The sequence below is a fragment of the Melopsittacus undulatus genome, chromosome 6, assembly GCF_012275295.1.
Source record: "Melopsittacus undulatus isolate bMelUnd1 chromosome 6, bMelUnd1.mat.Z, whole genome shotgun sequence".
In the NCBI taxonomy this organism is placed as follows: domain Eukaryota; kingdom Metazoa; phylum Chordata; class Aves; order Psittaciformes; family Psittaculidae; genus Melopsittacus; species Melopsittacus undulatus.
Genome location: NC_047532.1, coordinates 37,976,449 through 38,002,427, shown reverse-complemented (window position 1 = coordinate 38,002,427; position 25,979 = coordinate 37,976,449). Strand labels below are relative to the sequence as shown.

At 35.4% G+C, this 25,979-nt stretch overlaps 1 protein-coding gene across 8 annotated transcripts in view; it reads left to right on the top strand.

The window, feature by feature from the left end:
• The window catches only part of IFT80 (intraflagellar transport 80), a 62,567-nt gene that overhangs the window by 26,391 nt on the left and 10,197 nt on the right, over nucleotides 1-25,979 (top strand). For 6 of the 8 annotated variants that reach the window (XM_031042676.2, XM_031042675.1, XM_031042677.2 and 3 more), the window contains 11 exons: nucleotides 8,030-8,209; nucleotides 10,604-10,722; nucleotides 11,558-11,632; nucleotides 12,934-13,097; nucleotides 17,546-17,610; nucleotides 18,394-18,529; nucleotides 19,181-19,328; nucleotides 20,017-20,188; nucleotides 22,265-22,354; nucleotides 22,452-22,624; nucleotides 23,863-23,986. In XM_031042676.2, coding sequence (XP_030898536.1) covers nucleotides 8,030-8,209; nucleotides 10,604-10,722; nucleotides 11,558-11,632; nucleotides 12,934-13,097; nucleotides 17,546-17,610; nucleotides 18,394-18,529; nucleotides 19,181-19,328; nucleotides 20,017-20,188; nucleotides 22,265-22,354; nucleotides 22,452-22,624; nucleotides 23,863-23,986 — 1,446 coding nt within the window. The remainder of the gene's footprint in view (nucleotides 1-8,029; nucleotides 8,210-10,603; nucleotides 10,723-11,557; nucleotides 11,633-12,933; nucleotides 13,098-17,545; nucleotides 17,611-18,393; nucleotides 18,530-19,180; nucleotides 19,329-20,016; nucleotides 20,189-22,264; nucleotides 22,355-22,451; nucleotides 22,625-23,862; nucleotides 23,987-25,979) is intronic. The other 2 variants (XR_004549700.1, XR_004549699.1) reach the window with 1 other exon arrangement.

Sequence of the window (25,979 nt, the reverse complement as noted above, 5' to 3'; positions counted from 1 at the left end):
TGAATAGACTTAAGCCTTCCTGATGTTCACAGCTTTTCAGAATCTAATCACTTGGATTGGATGCAGTGCTTAAGAAGTTCATTTATGTAAGCTATTTCCTGTGGCTCTGCATGCTTCCCTTGACATTACTGATCAGGTCAAAATATTTAGAGAGTAAGAGATGGTAAGAATGACTGAAATTCACTGACTCCTCCTTGCCCATTCCACTCCCATATAAGTATCTTAGAAAATGGACCATACCCATCTGCTCCAAAGACAGGTTGCTTTTCCAGTGCCTTGGAGATTGTAAAAGGATAATTGATAAAAAACTTTAAACACTGGTGAAATTAACCCTTTTAGAATTGCCAGCAAAAAATATGAAGATCAAATTTAATTTTTAATAACACCAAATGCATTGAGGAGGCCTTTTAAATTTTATTCTGTTAATAATTTATTTACCCTTAATGGGGATTGATCAGTTTGATTTGATTTTTGGAAGTTGTTATTTTCCAAATAAATTGTGCATTTCTTGTTGAACATTTTTTTTGTCTGGTGATTTTTTTTCTACAATCTGTTTTCATAAATTTGTGTTTGACTGCTAAATTTTGTTCTTTGATTTACTTCTATCTTGATTTCATTACTAGGCTTTGCAAATGCTTTGTAGTGAAAGCAATTCTGTGCATAAATCTGTAAATTTATGTTTTTAAATGATTATGCACATTCTACAAATTTTCTCTTTTACTGCACAATGAATTGTGAGCATTTTACTAGACTGGTAGTTTGCAGATTTGACGGATTTTGTTATACATGGCTTTTTATATTCCATGGCTGTTCCATAGCAAGCCACGGAATATCTAATACTTAATATTTAAATATCTAATTTTACTAGAAATTCTGTAAAAAAACATTTGGGAAACTTAATAAAACTTATGGAATATTGCTTAATATCTGTGGAAAATAAAACATTCTGCCACCCATTTAAAACAAGTGTGAGTATGGTGCTATGCCTAAAAAATAGTGAATTCTGTGGTAACATGTTTCTGTTCAGCTTTTTCTCAAAAAGATGCAGACTTGAACTTAATGAAAGTTGATTACATTAGTTTGATGTCCAGGGTTGGTCATGGTTAACTATAGTTAATATAGTTGACATATTTAACATAGGTATGTTATATGTTAGATAGTTAGCAGTATTTGTCCTTTCTTCCTTATTTTTTAAAAACTATTGACAGATGAGGGAAAAAAAGCATCTAAGAATTTTGAAACTACTATGTAGCAGGTATCTATAGAGGAGCTTTGAAAATAATTTAAGTGTGTAGCATTAAAGCTGTGATTTTTATTTAGGACAGTAAATTGTGTAACTAATATAAAATTTGTCCTTTAAAATAATGTTAGATATTATACAAATGCGAAAGAGCAAGGTTTTAAAAGTGTATATATGCAGTGCATGTGTTTTTGTATTATCCTGATAGTGCTGAATTGCCCTAAACTAGAGTACTATGAAACCCCAAGCAAATCTGTTTTCTATTGAGTTACAATGAGCTTTGATCCCATTGTGTTTAGTTTTAGTCTTTTTCACAGAAATATGCATTTGGCAATGTAACAAAAATAAGTGAGATTTTTTTTTTCTGTGCAGTCTCTATTTCATCTACCTTTGTTAGTCATGATCCTGAATTCTTTGTAGCTCAGTAAAAGAATAAACATTACAAGTAGGTTTCCCATGGAGTTATGTTGTTGACCAATTCTATCCAAGTTGGCATGTTTTAATTTATTGGAATTGGTTAATGTAACTTCTGGAAGGAAATGAAAATGTGGACATCTATGGAAGTAATAATGTATTTAAAGAACTCATCAATGTTTCATTGTCTCAGGTTAAAAAAAATATGTGACAGTTTATCATACTGTTTTTAGCTCTTTGGTCTAATAATTGTAAGTATGTGCTTGGATTTCTGGAGAATTTTAGATATTTTCTGTTTTGCTTTGTTTTTCTAATACACAGCTTGGTACCTTACATGGAGGCTGTGGCTTAGTTCTTGATATAATTCACATTAATTACTGGTGTCAAGTCTTAAGGCAGCAACAGGAATCCTTCATAGTTCTATACTTCAGTAGTTGTGTCAAGGATAGTTTCTCCTCTTCAGGTAATCTGCCCTATATTCACATGTAGCACTGGATTTCCTTACTTCCTGTTAGATGTATTGTCTCTGGTTTGTAGAGTATTTTGTGGAATCCTGTGGGGTAGGAATTGAAAGCCTAGTAAGTCTTATCTTGTAAATTACTTATTATACTTAGTAAAATTTTGGCAGGGGTTCAGGGGAAAGGATGGGTATGTATATAGGCATACGTACATATATATTTCCCACAAGCTAGCTCCAGATATGTGTGCATATTCTGGTGTTTCTAACGAAAGTAAGTATTTATTTGCTTTGTATAATTGATATTTTTAGATCTTGTAAGATTCAATTTGCCTTCCATTGCATCAGAGAATTAATAGTCATTTTTTGATGAGAAGTTCCTCGGCAGTTTGCACTGAAGTGTCAGTTCGTCACTCAGATGTAGTGAGAGTTTATTGCCAGCTTTTAATGGACATTCTGACTATAATATATTTTCACAAGCCAGCTGTCTCTGTACTAATGTGAAATGCCCTGTGGGACACAAGGAAAACTGACCCTTCGCTGGAGAGAGAGAAGAAAAAAGAATTAAAAAAGAAAAATAAAAAAAGAGTAGAGGTCCTTAGTTTCAGAGGACCTGAACCTTTCTGTGTTGGCCTTGGATGAGAGGCTGGTTCTAGCATAATCATCATGGTTTATATCAGCTGGGATATAAAAGAAGAGAAGCATGTATTTGCTATTAGTCCATAGAATCATAGAATAGTTGGAGTTGGAAAGGACCTTAAGATCATCTAGTTCCAACCTCCTTGCCATGGGCAGGGACACCTCACACTAAACCATATCACCCAAGGCTTCATCCAACCTGGCCTTGAACACTGCTACGGATGGAGCTTTCATTCTGCACTTTGATTCCTGGAATGGATTGTAGGGGAGATTGCACATTTTCTTTTCATAAAAAAGGCAAAATAATAGCCACAGATTATTTTTAAAGTCAGTGGGTTAGGTATGCTATGTAGATTCTGACATCATGGGGAGGTTCAGCAGTATCAGCTTTATCTCAGTTTATGTCAGTATTCCCTGTTCAAAACTCCACATATGGAGCTGAAACAGAGATGAGCCAGTGTCCTTTGCACCACTGACATCAGTATTACTCTTACAATTTAAAATACAGGAAAATACTCCATCTTCACTATGTATCTTTTCAAAACGATTATGGGATAACCATTTTTAATTTACTTCATTCAGTCCAGAAATAACTAACTAGATCTTTTGTACTGGGTCTTGGAGCATCAGTATTGTGGATGTGAAAAAGACTGTCCTTGTTCCTGGGACACAGAGTTCTCCGAATCTGCTCATTGAAATAATTTCACCAACATCTCAAAAGGCTGCTCAGTTTCTATTTATGGAAGTCAGACAGTATTCAATGACCATAGTACTTAATCTTTTTTACTACATTGTGCAATCGGGAAAGGGAAGCTTAAGTTATTGCATTTATGTATTTATTTAATATAATGAAACTTTTATAACTACTAGTTTTGTTCTCGTTTTTTGTTGAATTAAATAAAAAATAATTATGATGGAGGAAAAGTATAAGCCAAACAGTAATACCACAGTATAATATTGCAATTAATGGTACAACAACATTAATACAGTCATTCATGCAGTCATATTCATACTCTTTTTTTCATTTTCTTTTTAAACTCAGTGTATCTAGGAAATACATAACAGATACTTTTTTTTTAATTGTTCTGTCTTATAAATGGAGAGCTAAATGATTTTTATTACACCATCTTGTGTATATGATAAATGTACCGGACATCTGCAGAGAATATGAATCATTGGAGTGGTCTGAATTATACTGAGAGCTTTCAGAAATAACTGGAAAATAAGACTTTAATTGCTTTATATATTAAAAAAAAAGAAAAGGTTGTAATCTGGAAGCATTTTACAGGGTATTTCAAGTACCTGGAAAAAAGACTTCTGGTTTAAAAAAGTAGTTTTGGAAATGTATTCTCTCAGAGCTGCAGTGTATTTGCTGTCACAAAGTAGCAGCACCAAAGCCATATTCTTTAAGCTTCTTAAACTGGTTCTTAGTTGATGGCTTGATGCCCCTTTATTCTGACTGATGGGTAGATTCTTGATCTAAGGGAAATGACCTTAGAAACAGCCTTATCTTTTTGGGAGGATCCCAATATTCAGTTTTGAAATAGTACTGCTTGAAACTGTTCTCAGACAGATCACATCTGGCCAGCTGTGAAAACTCTCTCTCAAATGCAGGACATTTATAGAGTATTCTCTGAGTGTGCTTGTTACTGTCATTTATTCTATAGCCTCAAGAGCTTACTCATTTGCCATGTAAGGATGTCAGACAATTAAATAGTGTGCTTCTAATTACTATAGAATGTTTCATATAGAATTCAGGCCATTGAGACAGAAGAATTAAGTTGTGGCCTTTTCTCCAAAAACTGCAATTGCCTTCCCCAACTGCAGATCATATAGACAGGGAATTGCATGTCTGTCAGCCAAGAGGCATGGAAGCTGAAGCCTTAAAATTGAGTGCTTGAAATTGGAAGCTCAGTCAGTGCTGACATTGTCTTTCACTCTCCCTTACACGAGCAGGCAGTAAAAGAGCCTTTATGCAGGAGGTCATCTTATATAGTATTCTGCAAATCATTAGCACAACTGGAAGGTTGAATTTCATCCCATTGTGTTTCCTTGCTATTAAACGTTTAAATCCGACACCTTTATTTTACTGTAATTCTGATATAATGAAGACTTTGTCTGAGAGACTTGCTGTTTCTTGGGTTTTATGTGTACTGCAAAAGAAATCAGAATATGAAATGTGTTAGATACATTAGGTGAACATTTTCTTCCAACTGTCTCCCCTTTAGTATAATATCATGTATCCAAAAGTCATGAGAATCCGATGTCTACATTTAACTTAAGTCATGTTTTTTCTTACTGACTTGATTTGAAGATTTCACATGTATTTGTATGTACAGGTAGTTCTTCAACTGCTAAAAGGTTTTTTTTAAATACTATATTACATAGCTCTGAGGAGGTAGGAGTTGAGTGTTGCTTCTTGTTTTAAAACCTGATTTAATGCCTTCCTAAAAGTCCTTGAAAAGGTTATTTAATTTGTTGTTAACCATGGTCAGGAAAACAGTTGTTTGGAGATTCGGGATGGTTTGTATGAACTGTATTTCTCATATACAAGAAAAAGAAAACAAGTGTCTTGGTCAGAAAATATTTCTAGTTTTGATAGACGTATATTATGGTCTGAAAATACTTCCAGTTTTTTACAAGAGTGTATTAATAAGTATCCAAATAAAATGTAGGGAAGTCTCATATATAAGGCTGGAGGAATTTAGGAATAAAGTTCTTTGCTGAAAGAAATTCAGATATTAAAAAGGAATAAAATTAGATTTAGTATAAATGGAAGCTTCTGTTGTAACTACATTCATGCCATAGATCAGAAGGAAAAAAGCAAATGCTCAGTTTAATACCTCTTGTTCTTTGTGCTGGGGGATTTATAATTTTATTCTTTGCAATGGTAGCAGCTTGAAAATATGAGAGGATGTCAAAGGTTAAGAAATCATATGCTACTTCATTAATGGTCCTCCTCTGCCTTTGCCATCCTCATTGCACTGGAACAGGCAATTCCATATTGCTGCGTGGGCAGGATGTGGGGCAGTGCATCCTGGGTAGAGGCAGACAAGGAATTAAAATGTTAGATGCAACTTGCAAGCTGTTGCTAGAGAGTATAAAGCTCCTTAGTTATTTTTATTAAAAGCATCTTGTATGTGCCAGCCCACAATTCATAAACTGCTGTGTAATCTCTGGTATCCTTTGCCAGAGGCTGGCTAGCTGCCTGTCTCCTGGTCCCTGAATCCCTACTGATTTGCAGGGTTTGTAACTGCTGCTTTCACATCTTCCTCCTAGCCAAACAATTTTGGGCCTCCATTTAAAATGCAGCAAACCAAAGTGATAAGCATGTTTGAATAGCTGTAGATGATGTAAACCAGTAGTAGAAGATGAAAGAAGATACTGGCCATAGTACGCAGAAATGTGTTATTTAGGTCCAAGCAAGCCTTTCCACCTTGCACAATCCAGTTAGCAAATGTACAATACAGAAAGTTTTGTCTACTATTTGAATTTGTCGCTGCATAGGAAAGTAGGTACAATGCTTGCCTTGATAATAGGATTCTGAAATGAAGTTATTTGACATATTCCTCCACAACATTAAACTGTGATACTTCTCTGTGAGCCCCTCTGAAGTAGTCTAAGATGAATGCAGTGCACAGAACTATCGTTTCTAGCTCTCTCCAGAGCTAGACCCAGTGTTGCTACTTTCATTGCAGTATTGTTTCAATCTGTTGTTTTATAGAAAGCACAGCAGCTGAAAATTTTTAATACATCCTTCCCCTGTACAACAACATAGACTAGAGAAAAAGGCAAGGTATCAAGCTGCTTTTTTAAGTTAGGAAGAGAACAGTATTAAGGCATTGCTTTCAGAGCTTTCCTAATCCACCAATTCACTTATGTTGGAAGCACAGAGAAACAACACAAGAGCTTTGCAATTCTCTGTATTCTGGGATAGGAGTACCTTGTTTAAGTAGTCTGATTTTGCCCAGGCCTTGCTCCTTTTGTATTCAGGAACTGCTGTTACTGCAGCATAAACTGAATGCATTACACTTATGACCATAGCCCCTTGCACTTGTGTAACCAGTATAAATGGTTCTAAGTACATTTGCTTAATTTTTATGTATTGATAGTCTAGATTTATAATAGGTTCACTTTCAATGTATTGCTGATGACACTAAACTGGGAGGAGTGGCTGACACACCAGAAGGCTGTGCTGCCATTCAGTGAGACCTGGACAGGCTGGAGAGTTGGGCAGGGAGAAACTTGATGAAATTCAACAAGGGCAAGTGTAGAGTCTTGCATCTGGGGAAGAACAACCCCATGTACCAGTACAGGTTGGGGGTTGACCTGCTGGAATGGAGTGAAGGGGAAAGGGACCTGGGGGTCCTGGTGGATAGGAGGATGACCATGAGCCAGCAGTGTGCCCTTGTGGCCAAGAAGGCAAATGGCATCCTAGGGTGCATTAGAAAGGGTGTGGTTAGTAGGGCAAGAGAGGTTCTCCTCCCCCTCTGCTCTGCCTTGGTGAGGCCGCATCTGGAATATTGCATCCAGTTCTGGGCCTCTCAGTTCAAGAAGGACAGGCAATTGCTTGAAAGAGTCCAGCACAGAGCCACAAAGATAATGAAGGGAGTGGAACACCTCCCTTCTGAGGAGAGGCTGAGGGAGCTGGGTCTCTTTAGCTTGGAGGAGACTGAGGGGTGACCTCATCAATGTTTACAAATATGTAAAGGGTGGGTGTCAGGATGATGGAGCTAGGTTTTTTCAGTGATATCCAGTGACAGGACAAGGGGCAATGGGTGTAAACTGGAGCATAGGAGGTTCCACGTTAACATCAGGAAGAACTTCTTTACTGTGAGAGTGACAGAGCACTGGAACAGATTGCCCAGGGGGGTTGTGGAGTCTCCTACATTGGAGATATTCAAGGCCCGTCTGGACAAGTTCCTGTGTGATGTACTCTAGGTTACCCTGCTCTTGCAGGCGGGTTGGACTAGATGATCTTTCGAGGTCCCTCCTAACCCTCGGGATTCTGTGATTCTGTGATTGTGACTCGATAACTTCTAGTTAATGTACTTTAGGCATTGTGACATTTTTAATTTCTGCCATACCTGATGGCTTTCCTTTTTGTATCTCTGTTTGTTAACAGTCTGGCTTAAGATGTTTCTTTTGTCAAGCAATAGTAAAAAGTTAGTTCATTGACATTTCTTAAAAAAAAGTAAACCTGCAAATCTATTTATTACAATGAATCATTTCCAGAAAGTACTAAAAGCATTAACATTTCTTTTCTCTTTTTCTGCAAGTGGTCTTACACTTTAGAGAAACCAAACACTGGCAGCATATATAATATTGCTTGGTCTATTGATGGCACTCAACTAGCCGGCGCATGTGGTAATGGACATGTCATTTTTGCCCATGTTGTGGAGCAGCGCTGGGAGTGGAAGAACTTTGAAATAACTTTAATTAAGAGGAGAACCATGGAGGTAATCTTTACAGTTCAGAGCTGTGCATTCTCATTATTTGCTTTCTAAAGTTTTTTTTAATACAAAATTGCTATTTTTAATCCTTGACATAACATTATGCTTTTTTTTTCCCTATGTTTATATGACTGAAAGCATGTAAGATCATATAATGGCCAGATTTAGCAAATGGTATAATTAATTATCAGTTGTACAGAAGTTCAGATCCATGTAAACCAAACCATACCACCAGATGGACCAGGGTTACATAACTCAGAAGTACTTTATCCTCTAGTAAAAACACAAAGCTTATTTGAAGAGCATGTGAAATTAGTTGCGAGAGGCCACTTACAAGAGAGAACATTTCAAGTGTAATGAAGATGTTTATGCTGAAAACAATACAAATACATTGGCCAAACACAAAGCATCATATTAAATAGTATTACAGTAACTGTCAGCAAAGATGAAGCTGGATAATTAGGTGTGGATAATACAGAGTAGCTTACTTTACTTAATCTGAATTCATGAGCTGTTTGAGGCATTGATGCATTTTGTGGTAGCTAATACTTTCGTAAGGTTTAGAGTATACCTGTTGCTAATGAGCTATGTTGCTATGAGTGTTGCTATCTTAAGGCATTTCCAGATAAATTTGGTTGCTGACTGTAACTGTAAAGAGTTGTAATGTGCTTTTCTGCACCACATACTGTATTACAGCCTAGAATCAGATCCTTCAAAACTACAGAAATTTGTCATGTATCATATAATATACATCAGGTACCTGCATGGTGCTTCCAGCTGAGTACTGAGCAATAGGCATTGACCTTAGTGGGAGCTGCCAGGTCTCAGCACTGCTGGAAATGAAACAATCCCCTACATGTGGTTTCTGGAGCTTAAGTTTAGGATTCTTCTTTTGAAAAATCTTGGCCTGAATCCACATTTAGGTTACCAAATATCTGGGAATTAATACAAAAATATGAATTTTTACCTTCTAATTCACCCTCTGTGTTCCCAGACACTGACTCACAACATTCACTCTCTGAACACGGGGATAATATAAGATTTCCATTCTTACAAATTTTCCAGATTACACATTTGGTATTGGATACTTGGCCAATATTTTAAATACCCTAGTCAAGTTCTTAAATTCCTAATTAGGCCATTAAATGTTCTTTTGGGTCTCAATTCTTTTAATCTTGAATATGTAACTGGAAAAAGTTGTAACAACAGAAATGCTGTATTGCAATTTGGTCCAGTGGGTGGGTTAACATGAGTCAGTGTCTGGGAACACAGAAGACAAATTAGCAGGTATAAATTCATATTTCTTCTTTCATTCCCAGACATCGACTTGCAAGAGATGGGCTCTGTGAATAATCTCCAGGGTGTCTGAATATGCAAACAATTGAGGAAGTATAGCTGACCCTTATTCAGGACTAATTTTTTATTTTATTATTTTATAATAAGTGTTTATAAATAAAAATAATGTAGGAAAATACTGCCTACAAAATTGTTCATTATGCATTTCTGTATGTACTATAATAGCTAAGTTAGTTATGGACATACTGCTGCAGCGGACATAGCAATTAATATGTCTTTGGAAAGAGTTTCTAGGTTTTCATAATAACTGAGTTCAGTCCTTGTTTTGCAGTTGGTTGCATAATGGAGAAAATGGAAAAGAAGCTAACACCTTCAGAATGGTGACATCTTAAAAAAACTCCAACCACAAACCCAACAAAATAAACCCCAAATAAACAACCAACGAACCTCCCTGTCATACCGTATCTCCTTAGAGTTCAGCTGCCTAAAATCTTTGAGCTCAAAAAAACTTTGTCAATTACAGGCAGACTGTGACTTTCTTGAAACATTGAGTAAGTTTTCACAGTAATGCCAAAGGCACAGCCTGTTCACTAAGGCCATCTCCTAAATTTCCCATACTTAAGAGTGCTGCGGTACCATTAAAATATGTGCTAGAGTTACTCAACATCTAGACAATGTATCTATCCAAATCTTGGATCTTGCTGAATTGTTTTGATGGGATCACTGAAATTATATTTCAGATATTTAGATAGTCAGCAACTGAACACTGAGTCTTAAAATGGGATTTTTCACACTTCCCTGATCCTCAGATGGTTTTCTCAACCGCATATGTCGTATTCTGCTTATACCTTATGTATTCCAAATACATGTTAATTACTGCTTTCTTTTAAGGAACTCCATCTAGCTCTTCATTGTTTATTCAGTTTATAGGACCATTGAGTTTTCACCACTGCTGTGAAAGTGGCTGTTCCTACATAGATATGTTCTGCTAATGGCATAGTAGTACCAGCATGTACTTTTAATAAGACAGAAAATGGCATTTCACTAGTTAGTTTTCATTTCAGTTATTGTCATTTTATTCAGCCACAATTTTCTTTTTATTAGGTGCACAATGTCATTAATGATGCAGTAGATCTATTGGAATTTCGTGACAGAGTTATTAAGGCCTCTTTGAACTATGGGCATTTGGTTGTTTCAACTTCTCTTCAGTGTTACGTGTTTTCGTAAGTAAAATAAATTCATGAAGCTGTCTTAAGTTTAACAGTTGTAAGGAGTAGCAGAAACATTATTTAGAGTACAGTAGTAAACTTTTTAATTTTTACTCATTGAGATATTCTATGGAACCTAGCATTGTCTACATCAAACTGTGTTGTATTAGAATATAGTTGCACTCATGCAGTCATCCTTTCAGCTTCTTGCTGGTGCTATCACTGCCTGTTCATTTGGCTTCAAAAATCTGGCAGCATTTCTTTTCATGTAGAGGCAGCAGGAATAGCGGCTGGATGTATCTGTGCCTCCATCTAGGGACTCCTTTTTTTCAATATTGCTTCTGGCATGCAATTATTTTGGGACAGAAAAGGAAGGATTCAGTCCTGCATCATGTTTTAAGAACATGATACTGTTTCATATGCTGATATTTAAACTTTACTCCTAAAGGCATTTACCTCTTCAGTGTCATGACTCATGCTAAACAATAACACAGCCTGTAATAGGGCGCAGAGGAGAGGGGCTTTTTCCTTACCTCCAGATGACTGTAAAAGAGTTGAACCACAATTCAGAAATATTTAAAAACCACATTTGTAAGTATGATTTTGTGGCTTACTAAGACTTCTAGGTTAGCTGCTGGTAGTGTGAAGGGATGCAAACATGAAAGCGGAAGTGTTACTGGATCATACTGCATAGCTGTCAGCGTTACTTGGCTTCCCAAATGTTATATTCCTTTTGAAGACCTCCCTTTTTAGGAATGTTAGATGATTAAAATGTGTATGTTTTACTTAGCAAATTCGACGTTGTTTTTTCAATAATATGTCTTAATGAATGATGAGTTTATTTTTTCAGTGTAAAGAACTGGAATACACCACTGATCTTTGACCTGAAGGAAAGAACAGTTAGTTTGATTCTACAAGCAGAAAGGTAGCCGAATTATTGTAATGCTCTCTATTGTGCACGTGTGTTTCCTCAAACTTTGCTCTATAACATAAGCACATATTGAAATACTAGAAATAGATGAAAAGTATACAGTGTTTTTAAGTAGCATGTGAAGGCTGAGCTGGTATATTTGCCATAGGTCTGTGATGTTGGTAATGAATCTTCCATATGTTATGTATGTTTATATTCTCATTTACAGAAGAAAGTATATTTTCTGACATTGTGCTAACATCGGGGGGGGTTATGTTCTGTACTACATTTTTAGCTGGAACATATTTTATATAAATTATCTTTTGTCTTCAGTTTTCATTAAAAACATGACAAGTATGCCAGATAAAAAGAAAAAATATTTTTTCTTACTTGTTTTTATATTTGCAAGAAATTACTATTTTTTCTCAGTTTAAGAAAACTTTAATCTGTAATTCCTGGAAGGCATTTGTCAAAGAGATCTTTAGGTGTGCTTTTGTAGAAAGTCTTTCAAAGCACTAAGAATAGGAGCAGAAGTAAAAAATCTGGAGTTTTTGTTATAGTATCAATTCTCATGGACAAATACTGTTGGACAACTATTTCAGCAAATTGCAGCACAATGCCCACTGCATTTTTGAGTCAAGCACTTATGTCCTAGCCTGCAGAAATATTGCAGTGGAGAAAGGTAAACAAGTGGACAGGATTTTGAAGATCAGTTTCTAGATTTGGAATTTTACACTGCCAGTTAAAAGTAAATTGTGAAAAACTGGCACATATTCTTCAGCAGTGCAGGTGATCCACAGAATTGAAGCCGTGGTTTTGGTGAAATCAGTCAACCTCAACAGTTACATGTACAGACAGTGGTTCGTTAAAAGTGTCTTCTATTTGCTTTACATTATAATGTAGACATACTAAAGAAAATAATATAGGTAATACTATTTCAAAGTTAGCTGTAACCATTAAAGTTGTTTCTCACATATATATACAGGGTGTTGTCTCATGGGGTGATGTATGGGGAGTACTGTCTGCAGCTTTATGCTTTGTCATCAGGAGTTAGAAGATTTAAATTATATAATACCTGTAACAGATAAAATCACAGTGATTCCAGATAGTAAGTATTTCTCATGGAGAAAGACCGTGTTCACATTAAAACAGAAATCTTCCATAAAAAGCTTTTAGTATATCAGGTTTGAAATGTAAGGCTTAGAAGTTGTGTTTTAACTCAAAGTAGTTGCAGGATATTAGACAGTTGCCTTCTGCTTGTTGAAACTGTCATCATGCTCCTCTGATTTACTTTTTTGGTGGGATTTTATTTGTAGGCATTTTCTCCTTGTAGATGGTGGAGGACTTTATTTATATTCATATGAAGGAAGATTAATTTCCTCTCCAAAATATCCAGGAATGAGAACAGACATTTTAAATGCCCAGACAGTATCTCTGAGTAATGACACTCTAGCAGTAAAAGACAAAGCTGATGAAAAGGGTAAGTTCTCTGTTCTGATAGTTTCATGTTTGCTAATAATTCAGTATGAGATTTTCAGCATCTTCGCATGTAACTTTACTTAGCATAGTAATGCTGGAAAAAAAGCATGGAGCATAAACAATTTATCTGTGATATAAATTAAAGATAGTAGTTATAAAAATGAATTAAAATTATGAGTCTTGCTTAACAGTGATTAAAAAACTTAAAAGAGGAAGATTGATATGTCTGTGAATTTCCAGTTGTGTGTAATGCATCAAAGAACAGTGAAATGTTTGCAGTAAGTTCTTGAAAAGAAGGTTTTCGCTCTCTGATGTGATTTTCAAAAGAAGTACTTCAAGTTTTTCTGCTTGACTCCTGCTCTTAGAAACTTCCAATACAGTAATTGTGATTAATTTTAGTTTTCAGATGTTCTTTAGCTTTTTGGGGGGCTGTATTTTTACAGCACGGAAATTATATATGCAGCTGATATGACCATGGTTAGGAGTCTGCAATGTTCTGTCTCAGTGCTGTGTTCTTGAATATTTTTGTTCTTGAATTTTGTGTTTTGGCATCAGAAGCCTGTAATTCTAAAACACAACATGGCCAAATGAGCTTCAGGTAAGTTTTGGCATTAATAAGTGGTACAGGAATATCTTTTTGTCAGTCAGCTTTTTCCCTTTTCTCTATGCCTTGAGGCAAATGTGTAGGTTTGCTAGTGCAACGATTTAAATTTTAAGTGTCTGGAAGAGACAGATGCTTCCGTTGCTCGAAAACCACTATGACTTTTGACTCCGTAACTGTGCCATTTATAGGCTGTACAGATATGACAGTGCATGGCAGCAGTGCTATCTATAGCTACATTTCTCCTACGATACGGCCAGTAAGGGGATACTGGTGGGAACAACTGTTTGCAGGAGGTGCTGTTATTGCAGAGTGAAACAGTGAAAACTTCCTGCCTGTGGTTCCAACTGACACTAACTCAATCTACTGTCTATCTATAACTGCTATCCTAGACTTAATGATTGGATTTTAAACATTCAGAATTTTAGAATACTTTGTTTTGCAGCAAAGACCTGCCATATTTATCTACTTTTTGCTATAGAGAAAAACCTTTGAGTGTGAAGTACAAAAGAAGATCCCTGGCAGGGAGCTAGTCCTTTAGCACTGATTACATAGTTGTTTTCTCAGCATTTAACCTGCAAGGTAAACTACTTGGTGAATGAATAAAACCTTTCTGACAATCCGTTAAAATATTCCTCCCCAGGCAAGTGAAAAATAAGGTGGGTTTTTTCTCACTTCCATATTACAAAGCATTTTTGCTATTCCATACAACTTTAATTTTTTTTCTTGTATATCCTTATCTTCTGTGTGTGGATACTTACTTTTATTCTTAATAATTTTTAAAGGCAGTATGTATTTTTAAAATCATTGTTTAGAAATAGTAATGTAACTGTAATGTGTATTTTATTAAAGAAAATTACTTCAGAAAAATAATATTCTCAAGCACCAAGACATAAAAGCTGTGTAATAACTAGAATGGATTTTAATCAGCAAAAACATATTTCAGTGTATATTACTGAGCAAAAAAGCGCAATAGTTTACAAAAGAAGGTTAAGTGATAAATTGTATTGTATTTCTGATCTTGTTTTACTCTGTGTCTATATTACACAAGTGTGTGTATGTATATTACTTAATACACATAATACAGAGACTTTGTTTTATTGTTATATAGACACCTTTAGGCAGTCAGAATAAAAACAATAGTATTTTAAATAAATTAAGTTTATAGAGAAAATTAATCCACGTTAACTGCTGTCTATGTGCATGCATATTTAAGATTGTGATGATAAACTCACTCGCTTGCCCCTTTCTCCTGCCCATTTTCCTGAACAGACTGAAAAGCATCTCTATCTTCCAACCATTCCTGTGAGTGTTCTAAAAAAAATCACATCAGCTGGTTTTATATGCAGGCTAATCTTCACCAAGCCTGTGATTTAGAGAGGCAGGATTTCTGGCTATGTTTCCCAGATGAGCTCTCCAAATGATCCTGTTGATGGCAACTTCCATCAGGCCAAAGAGTAGGGGTGGGGTTTTGGGTTTTTTTAGATGTGAGCCCCACTAATGGTGATAAAATACCTTATAATATGCCAGCACACGGGAAAAAAGATTCTTGGCAAAGGAAACCGTGGCTTATCTATGCCTGTTTATTCTTTTCAACTCACTCCAGCAGAAGCATTTTTTTCCTTTGCCCTATTTTGAGGGCATAATGTGCTGCATCATCATGGCATGACTTCGCGAACGAAGATTTGGGAAGGGTTTTACCCACACTTACTACAAGAGCGCTGATGGCTAAAAAGGCCAACATTTGGCTGCATTATAGAAGTATCTATAATAGCTCAGTTTGATACAGTAAGCAGTTTATGCATTGTGGCGTGGAGCTCTCTACAGGCTAATTTACTGTTGAAACAGGGAGATGTAAGACTTGCTGTGCTTCACACACTTTGTGTGTTGTTACCTGTATATTCTTCCTCTTTTATTAAAAAAGCCCCAAAACTGGTACCTCCGTGCTTACAGCCCTTCAGTCTCTAATGAAGCTGAAGAGGGAGGTGAGCCTGTTCTCAAAAGAGGTCTGGTGACCCTGCGAGTGGTTATTCCATGATGGCAGAACATGTGTTTGAAGACATGCAGTAGTTGTTCTCTTTCTCTGAAGAGAATGCCCTTTGTTTATATCTTTAATTTATACATTTTAAAAAGAGATATATTTAGGTTCTAAATGATTGTAAAGTGATGTGGAGTTTTTCCAGATTTGGGGGAGGGGTGGGACCACACCAAAACAAAACCCAAAACAAAACCTAACACCGAACTTATTTTCTGAAATACCTTAATAAACATTGTAGATTAATGAAAAATTTTACTTGTCAATTAGGTACAGTGGTTTTCTTTAAAATACTTTTAATCTTACTTTGTACAGCTAGTATAGTAGCAGCAAAATTGTCTTGTATAATTAGATCAAAATAAATTTCATGCAGGGAACCATGCATGAAAGTGAGAAAAATAACACTTCTCAGGAACAACTAGTTTTCTTTCGTATATTTAGCCTGCTGCCAAGACCAACACCTGTGCAAAACCCTTTCTTTTCTTCCTCTGCAAACTCAACCAGTGCTTTCTGAACACCTGCTTTTACAGGTTTGTTGGGTTTTGTTGGTTTCTTTGGGGTTTTTTTGACCTCAAACAAACATCCTGCATCCTGGTGAAAGACGCACAGCAGCATTAACATGTTAACATTGCCATCCTTTGGAATGATGGTGTATATTCATCCTATATTGTATACTTACAGGTAATGTGTTGAAACTACAGGTGAGAAGCATTATTGAACAGCTGAAATGTTTCTGTCGCATCAGTGTTTTCTAGGAACTAATGTGGAATCATGTGCTTTAAGTTACAGCTGATGGTCCTCATAATGTTACTGTTTTCTCTAGGCTTAGATACCTACATCTGTCTGAATTTGTGTGTGTATTATTCACAGACTATATATATAGTATGTTGTATGGATGTGTGTGCATCACACGAGTGTGTATGTATACATATAGACTGAAACAGAAACTATTTTTAGACAAGTTGCAAATTTGAGTCTTCACTGGATATCCCAGAAATACAGATGATGATGGTTTTGGGGGTGTTGAGAAGATTTTTTTTCTGAGGGTGGGACAGGGAAAGAGTGAAACAAATGTAAAATCAAAATAATAAAATTCAAGTATACCTAGGTAAAGCAGATACTTTTTGAGGAAGCCAGTTATAAATGTATTAATGACAAGCAGAAATCCTAAACTGCCCTGGAAGAAAATATGCCTAGGGGTCACTGAATTAAAAAAAAAAATATTGCAATTATTAACAAAATACAGAATTCTTCTAAAGAATGTTTTTCTCAGTAGTTCAAAGGACATCTTTCTATATATTTGATTCTAATTCCTGTAGGAAAATGTATCAGTCAATGGTATTGCTTCCTAAACTTACATGCTTATCAAAGGTGTGAGTTAAGCTTGAGTAAATCTGTCAGCCTTGGTAACATTAATTTATTCAGAATGCAGAGTAAAGACTTGCATCAGATAGAACTTAGTGTCATTTCTGTAAATAACCATTTGAGCTGTGACAGGAAGTAAAACCTTAGTTTTCTCAATTCTTTCAGCCCATAATGTTGTATTTCAGTGGCTATCTATGCTCTGAAATTAATATTTGAGGATTTTCTCAGATCAGTCTGATTGCAAAATGAGACTGTCCCCAAGCTCAGCAGACTATGGTGGTTACATTTTCCCTAAAGATTCTTTTTTCACCAGAGTATGAAAGTCACTGGTAAATCTAGCACACACTTGCGGTAAATGGTGCTCTATAAAGGAAAAGAACTGCTTGAAAAAATCTATTAAGAACTATTGCTTTTAACTAATCAACCATAGTTGTTTTTTTTTCTTCAGTTATCTACATATTTGAAGCTTTATCTGGAAAGCCATTGGGTGATGGAAAGCCTCTAACCCATAAGGTAAGATGAAGGATACATTGTGTCTTTTTAATTATATTTTGAAATTAAGAATCAATAGTGGGTTTCCCCAGTAATGGGTCTAATAAGCTATTAAAGGTTTACAGTCTGAATAGGAAGGAACTTGACAACTCTAACTGACTCTTATAACAAAAATCAGATTCTTCATGCAGCATTGATGTACAAAGGGACATACTATAAGTTGTGTTCAGTTACTGGCGTGTTTCCTGTGCACATAAGAGTTTGAAACTACAGGTAAATTGTTTTGTTATGCACTAAAACTGATCAACTGAATTGCCTTTGCATGTACTCCAACTTTTATCAGTGCTGACCTGTTGTCAATACTGAAGAAAAGAACATCAGGGACGTCTCTTCTTCAGTCCGAGCTTTTACAGATTTTACTTAAAATAAAAATTATTGCCTGAACTGCATTTTACTTTTCTTCACTCCCCTGCTATACAAAAAAAAACAAAATTAGTCAGCGTTTTTGTAAGAGAGGAAGCATCTTTTAGGCAGCTTTTGCTTTGAGAATGCCACCTGTATTTCTGTAGTTCTGTAGTAAATTCCTAAACTGCTAACTCTGTTGCAGTTTTGGTTTAATCTACATGAAATTCAATTTACAGAATGCCTTATACAAGCAGAGAAGACACAGTGTCTTCATGGTCCAGTTTTTCAAGAGTTTTGTGCCTTGGTTTTTAGTAAAGCATTAATTTCTTTGTATGTCACATGCTTGCTGTGATACAAATATTCCAACTAAAACTCAGATATTTTCTTTTTCCTTTTCAGACAGAAATTGTAGAGATAGCTTTAGACCAGAAAGGACTTACAAGTGAAAGGAAAATAGCTTTTATTGATAAGAACAGAGATCTTTACATTACTTCAGTTAAACGGTTTGGAAAAGAACAGAAGATTGTCAAAATAGGTAAGAAAAATTCAAAATAATGTTTAAGTACAAGCTGTCAGAAAAATAGATTTTTATTTAGTAAAGGAGACAAAATTCTGATTTTAATAATGACATTTGACTTAAAGAAACATTAGAAATAGTCCTGTGGCTTTCATAAGATAGCGATAGAAACCACTTTAGTACATTTTATCTAAATCCTGATAATTTTTATATCAGTTATGTGTAAAGTACTGGTTGTTGCATTCCAGAGCAAGCAGCTGAAAGGATATGGGAGAAGGATGTATTCCTCACAATTATTCAATACAGAATCATTCAGTCATTTTTCTTGCAAATGCAGAACTCTGAAATTCATAATATTTTTAATAAAAAGATGAAATGCCGTAAACAGGTGTGTGATCCAGTATGTGCGAAGGTGCAGTCTGACCATTGAGTTACTTTTTATTTCAAGTCTTACAATTAAGTGCAAAAAACTTTATTATGAAAAGAACTTTCAGAAAGTGAATTTGGCTGAAGGTTTGTAAGAGGTTACCTTACAAACTAGGTGGTGAAAAACTGTCCTTATAAAAGGAACTGAAACCAATCAATGATTATACTTTTACTACTATACAAGAAGTGTCCCTTTGTTTTGAATTTTTGTGTGGAAATACATATTATTCTGTTATCTTTAAGGTACGATGGTTCAAACTTTGGCTTGGAATGACACATCCAACATTCTTTGTGGGATTCAAGATACCCGTTTTACAGTCTGGTACTACCCCAACACAGTCTATGTAGATAAAGATCTTTTGCCAAAAACTCTGTATGAAAATGAGGCAAGGTAATATATCCTTTGTGATCAAAGTAATAGTAGTATGTGCAACTTTTAAAATTCTTTTTATATTACTACTTTTGATTAGCAAATGAGGGAAAAGTGTTTTATAGGGAATATCATAAAGTTTGGAGTTGAAAAGATGAGGCACAGTTTAAGAGTACAATAACATCTTGATGCAAAAGCAAAAATAATCATGTCTCATGAAATATTGCTTTAGTAGTTTGTATAAAAAATAGAAAAGATCTGTTTAAAGTATCTGTTGGAAATTAAAAGTATTGAGATACTGGGTCACAGATGATACTATTTCCAGTTCAGCATGTTTACTTTACGTGTTTACTTCAGCCTGTATGCATTGTGAAATCCTTCATGAAGACTACCTTGAATTAATTATATCCTCTTAAGAGTGATGAGAGACCAAATATTTTTTACTGAAAAATGTATATGAAAATTTTTTCATGTATACCCAGTTTGCCTTACAGCCATTGAATGTGATTAATTATAATTTTATTTTTAGAGAATGTTATAACTGCCTGTTGGATTGAACTGTTAAATAACTAGGTAGTTAGATTCTTATATACTCTGAAAATGAAGTATAATCATATTGTTATTTTGAAAGAAAGATTTCTTTAAATTCTTAATAGTATTTTCAGTAAGAAAGAAGTGAATATTAACTTACCTTTCTTTCTCTACCCAGTGAATTTAGCAAAAATCCGCAGATTGTACATTTTATAGGAAATCTAGTAACAATTAGAAGATCAGATGGTTCACTTACACACCTTAATATTTCACCTTATCCTGCAATTCTTCATGAATATGTTAGCAGTTCTAAATGGGAAGATGCTGTTAGACTGTGTCGCTTTGCGGAGGTAATTCTAATTCTTTGGAATGTTCAGATGTAATTTCGCTGTAATATTTGTTTTCCAGTATTTAATAATGATAATTGCATATCAGATGTTACATCTCATCTCCATTCTTGTGCTCTGTTGCTGATTATTTGGGGATTGGTGATGAAAAATCATCTTTTACATATTTACGTAATATAAACAATTTTGCAATTTTTGCTATACATAATAAAAGTTCTTATTTTAATTCACAACAGAGTCAGATGGATTGAACACAGGTACACAGAGAAGTTAGTAATAAGCTTAGATTTTCAGGACTAGGCTTTAATATAACTGATTAAAAATTATCTGCATCTCCACAGTTACCTTGTATTTTTTCATATTTTTATTTCACTTGGTTTTGTTTTGTTTTCTTTTGCTTGCTTTTGTATGTATCTAGGCAACAGCAACAGATGAGGTGAGTCTGGCAGTCTTTTAAACAGGCAAAAAAAATCCCCCCACAACCCTGCTTCCTTTCCCCTTTTTACTTCTAGAAAAGAGCTTAGCACTTTCATGTGATTATCATAACCTTAAATGTGTATGTCATGTATTTTTGTATTTGCATTATTAAATCAATACAGATCCCAATAACTTGGGTTGTATAATGACTTATTTTGAGTGATACTCAAAATAGGTTTTTATTCCAGTATTGGGCAGTGGGTACTGGGATTTCAAATTTCAGCTACAGCATTATGTTAAGTTTTTTGAGTTATCTAAATGCATCATCTTTAAAAATAAAATATCTGTATCAGGTGGCAATATACAGTTCAAAGTATTTCCAAAAAGTAACAAGAAAACAGACCATCTGAGGAAAGAGAGAATAGCAAGACTTGCTAGTGAAAAATTTCTAGAAAATTTGTCAGGCTGAACTTTCAGCATTTTACTACCTTATTTTCTAAATAATATGGAAGTGGGAAGAGAAACATAGTGGTTTTATGAGCATCATAAATGAGAGATGCTATTTATGAGCATCTCTGTACAACATTAGTTATCCCTAATTATAGGCTACCAGCAGGAAGATTTATCTTACCCTGAATCATGGTAAAGAGTAGGAATACATAGCCAGAGAAGGAGCACAGGCAGAGGCAGTGATAGTGAAACCACAGCATTGGGCTAAATTACTGTATGTCATTAGCTTCAGTGGGTCTTACCAGTTTCGTTTCATGCAAAAGTGATTATGAGACAGGGCATGGGAGTATGTTTTTAGACCATACTCAATATAGCTGTGTATTCTGATTTAAATCAATAGTAATCCTATGCTGCCTCTAAAAACCAATTCACATTGCAAAGTGTTTATTTTCAAATTTGTTATTGACCATAACAAGGTTGTGATATTATTATTACTACTGATTTTTTGTAATTCTTAATTCTAAATATAAAATGTACTGAAAATAGCAAAGGAGACAGAACTTTTGAAGCTCTTACAGCCTCATCAGGTTAATTGTTCTACCATTAAGTAATTATTTTCTTTTCTCTTTCATTTGTAGTATGTTTATGATAAGTTATTATCAGCATCCATGGTTAGCGAGGTTAAAATAATTTTTCTAACTACAACCAGTGTTTTGGTTTCCAGCATAGTTCTACAAGTAGTGATAGAAACTGATGATGTGATAAAGTGATACTATACAAGAGTTCATTACTGGCTGAGGTGCTAAAAGCTAGGGATTCATTTAGCCACACTGTCAATCTCAGCTGCTCACAACATCAATGCTTTTGTAACGAAGGAGTTCTGAGAAGTAACTAAATAGTGAGTTTCTAATCAGAGGCTTAGACCAAAAAATGCCGAAAATGTCACACTGAGAAATGTCGTATTGTTATACATGAACATTAAAATATAATAAAATATTATATAATGCAAAATATATATATTTCTGTATGTTATAAATTTTATGTATGTTTATGTTATGTATGTTAAAATTTTATGTATGTTATAATATTTTATATAACATAAAACATATATATATTATTTTCAGGACTCATATACTTCCCTGTGAGAAGTTATTTTTAGCACAGAAATAAATATTTTAAGTTTTAGGAGTTGCATTTCTGTTAAAATTCCAGGATCAAACTATGTGGACATGTTTAGCAGCTATGGCATTTGCCAACAAAGAGATGGCTACAGCAGAAATCGCCTATGCATCAATTGGTGAGGTAAGAAAATTGACTTATTTATTTCCAGTTAAATTGTTGTAAATCTACTTTTAATAATTATTTTCCTTTATTACATTATTGTACCTCTTATTAACAGATTGACAAAGTTCAGTATATCAATTCCATCAAAGATCTGCCATCAAAAGAATCCAGGATGGCTCATATGCTGCTCTTCAGTGGAAACAGCCAAGAAGCTGAAACCCTGCTTCTTCAGACAGGCCTTATTTATCAAGCTATTCAAGTCAACATTAATCTTTACAATTGGGATAGGTAGTATTTCTTCAAACATAGTATGTTTATAAGCAGTCTTACTGAGGTAACTGTAAGTTATTCAAGACACTGGCTTTATTGCAGATGCTTAGCTGACTAATTTTTTATCTGTAATTGCCCAGAGCTGTAAAAAGATTTAATTAAATCATATGCTGATAATAACCAATGAAGTAACTTTCTGTCATATTTAGAAGATATGAGTATTCTGTGATTAAAGTCCAAAGCATACTTGGAAGTATTTTTAAATAACATTTTGCTTTTTTATTATTGTTAACACAGAAAAGTCTTTAGTGATACCTCAAACTGTATGTGACCCTCAGAGAATTAAGGCTATTTTGAAATGTCTTGTTGCTAAAAATAGATATGTGGCTATTCAGACTCCCAGCACTGTGTAGGTGGATGAAGTATGAATTAGGCCTGAAAAAGCAAAGTAGGAATTTCTCCTTTAAACAAAACCCCACATTTTCTAACAGAATCTTCTGAGGCCATTTACTACTAATTTCTCTGCTATCTTTTTATCTTTGTGGACAAAAATTTGTGGGTTTTTTTCTCCTGTATAACTGGTTTTTTATTATGTTGCCTAATATGCATAATCTAAAAACTGTATACATCAATCACAGAATCATAGAATGAATCACAGAATGGTTTGAGTTGGAAAGGACCATGAGATCATCTGGTTCCAACCCCCCTGTCATGGGCAGGAATGCCTCACACCTAGTATTCCTTATGCCACTGATAACAAAGCAGATGGGAGAATGATCAATTATACTAGTCCAATAACTACTCTGTACTGCTTACTGAATATTTGTAAATGCTGTGTAGCACACACCATAGATATGTACTATGACTATTCAGAAGCAATTCCTGACTGTAATGAAGTTATTAAAAATTCTTACTTTTGCCCCTTTATATTGAGAGTGCTGAACTCTAACCATTCCGGTTTATTTTCTTGAACTAAAAAGACTCCTATTGTCAAATTCTAATGATATGATGAGGTTGTCAACAGAAATAGTTGCTAGCTATTTTTCATTGTATGTATCATAGATGGTCTCCTTCACTGGCTACTTTTATTAACCTCCTGTGACTGATACTAATGTAAAACTACTTGACACTATAGATTAGGAATCTTTGCCTGCAGCTCAAATGCTTTTCAGCGTATTGGTTTGCAAAACCATGGTGATGGTAGTTTTGCCAGAGCATTTATATAGCCTGACAAGCCCATTTCTGTTTTATTCCAGGGCCCTAGAACTAGCAGTAAAGCACAAGACACATGTTGACACAGTCCTGGCTTATCGACAAAAGTTTCTGGAGGACTTTGGTAGAAAAGAAACAAACAAAAGATTTTTGCAATATGCAGAAGGTGTAAGTATTCCTCAGAATTATTGTCACAGCTTGAGGTCAGTCTGTTCTTTGTAGCGGGGGTGGGCCAGTGGGGGAAATAGCTCTGATATTTTTTTTTTTCTTCATTCAAATGTGGGCACAAATCTTAAGATTTACATCTGAGTACAAGTCCATAGCTTGATGTGTGGCTACTTGGCTAGCATTAGTTGTGCATGTATTTTATTTGAAGGCACAAATATGGCATGTATATATTTAGTATACGGCAAGAATTACATAAATAGTTGCATAGTTGTTTCCTGTGAACAGGGAGGTAGACAGACAGGTTGAATGTGTACGTCTAAAACGTATTCAGCATTTTAATGTATTTTTATGGATAGTAGCAATGACAAACTTTGAAGATATCCATATATATATATATTAAGAGTGAACTATGAATTGTTCTGCCAAGTATGATAAAAAGCTAAATATACAATTTCAACCTCTGGAAACCATCTCCAATGGTCGATGAGAAAATAAACATGAGCTGGCTTCAGTGTGCACTTGCAGCCCAGAAAGCCAACCGTATCCTGGGCTGCATCAAAAGAAGCGTGACCAGCAGGTCAAAGGAGGTGATCCTGCCCCTCTACTCTGCTCTTGTGAGATCTCACTTGGAGTATTGTGTGCAGTTCTGGTGTCCTCAACATAAAAAGGACATGGAACTGTTAGAACAAGTCCAGAGGAGGGCCATGAGGATGATCAGGGGACTGGAGCACCTCCCATATGAAGACAGGCTGAGAAAGTTGGGGCTGTTCAGCCTGGAGAAGAGAAGGCTGCGTGGAGACCTCATAACAGCCTTCCAGTATCTGAAGGGGGCCTATAGGGATGATGGGGAGGACTCTTCATTAGGGACTGTAGTGACAGGACAAGGAGTAACGGGTTAAAACTTAAACAGGGGAGGTTTAGATTGGAAATAAGGAGGAAGTTTTTTACTGTAAGGGTGGCAAGGCACCGGAATGGGTTGCCCAGGGAGGTAGTGAATGCTCCATCCCTGGCAGTGTTCAAGGCCAGGTTAGATGAATCCTTGGGTGATACAGTGTGAGGTGTACCTGCCCATGGCAGGGGAGTTGGAACTGGATGATCTTAAGGTCCTTTCCAACCCTAACTATTCTATGATTCTATGATCAATAGGTCATTTTCATTTACTAGCTTTTCACAGATCTTAAATACTGAGGACAGATCTTAACACTTCATATGATAGAAGTAGCTTAGATTCCGCTCAAGTACATCTGCACATTTCCTTTATGAGAGGCATCCACATGTGCACCTTAGACAGCAATTCCATTGGGCAGCCCTTACATCCTTCCTGCTCTTCCCCTTGCTCTGTTGCTAAGTGTTCTTAGGGTGAAGCTAATGAAGAGAGATGTGTACTTTGACTGTCTCAGATCTTTGCATCCAGCTGATGAATGAAGAAATACATCAGAGCTGTTAGCTGAGATCATTTAATTGGACAGTGCCTATTACACTTTCAATAAAGCTTAATGTCTAATGTAAGTCATTAGATTTTAGCAAGTCCAAGGATGTTTCATTTCCTAAACAAGAATAAAAGTCTGTGCAATATCTAGCCCTGTAATGAACCATTCTGCAGTGCTTTACCTAGAAAAAACAGGAAAATTGCAAAACAGATTGCAAGCACTCTTACTATGCACCAGTTTCGACTGCTATGATGGAAGTATGTCTTCTACATAGTTTAAATCCAATATTGAGAAAAAATAATGTTAATCCACTGATGCTTCTGAAAGAGACTTTGTAGATAATACTGTCTTATCTTGAAATCTTCAAGAAAGCTGTAGTTTCTGGAAGGTCTCCATAGCAATAACACCTTGTCAGTGACAAATTGTGAGCAGTGGAGCTTGTTTCATCTCACACTCAGTCTTGAAACTTGGTCTTGAACTGCAGAATGCTCCTGGATCTATGTTCTAGGAGGTCTTGTTGTCTGGATCTGAAACTAGGAGGTGACCTGTTTAATGAGGTGGAT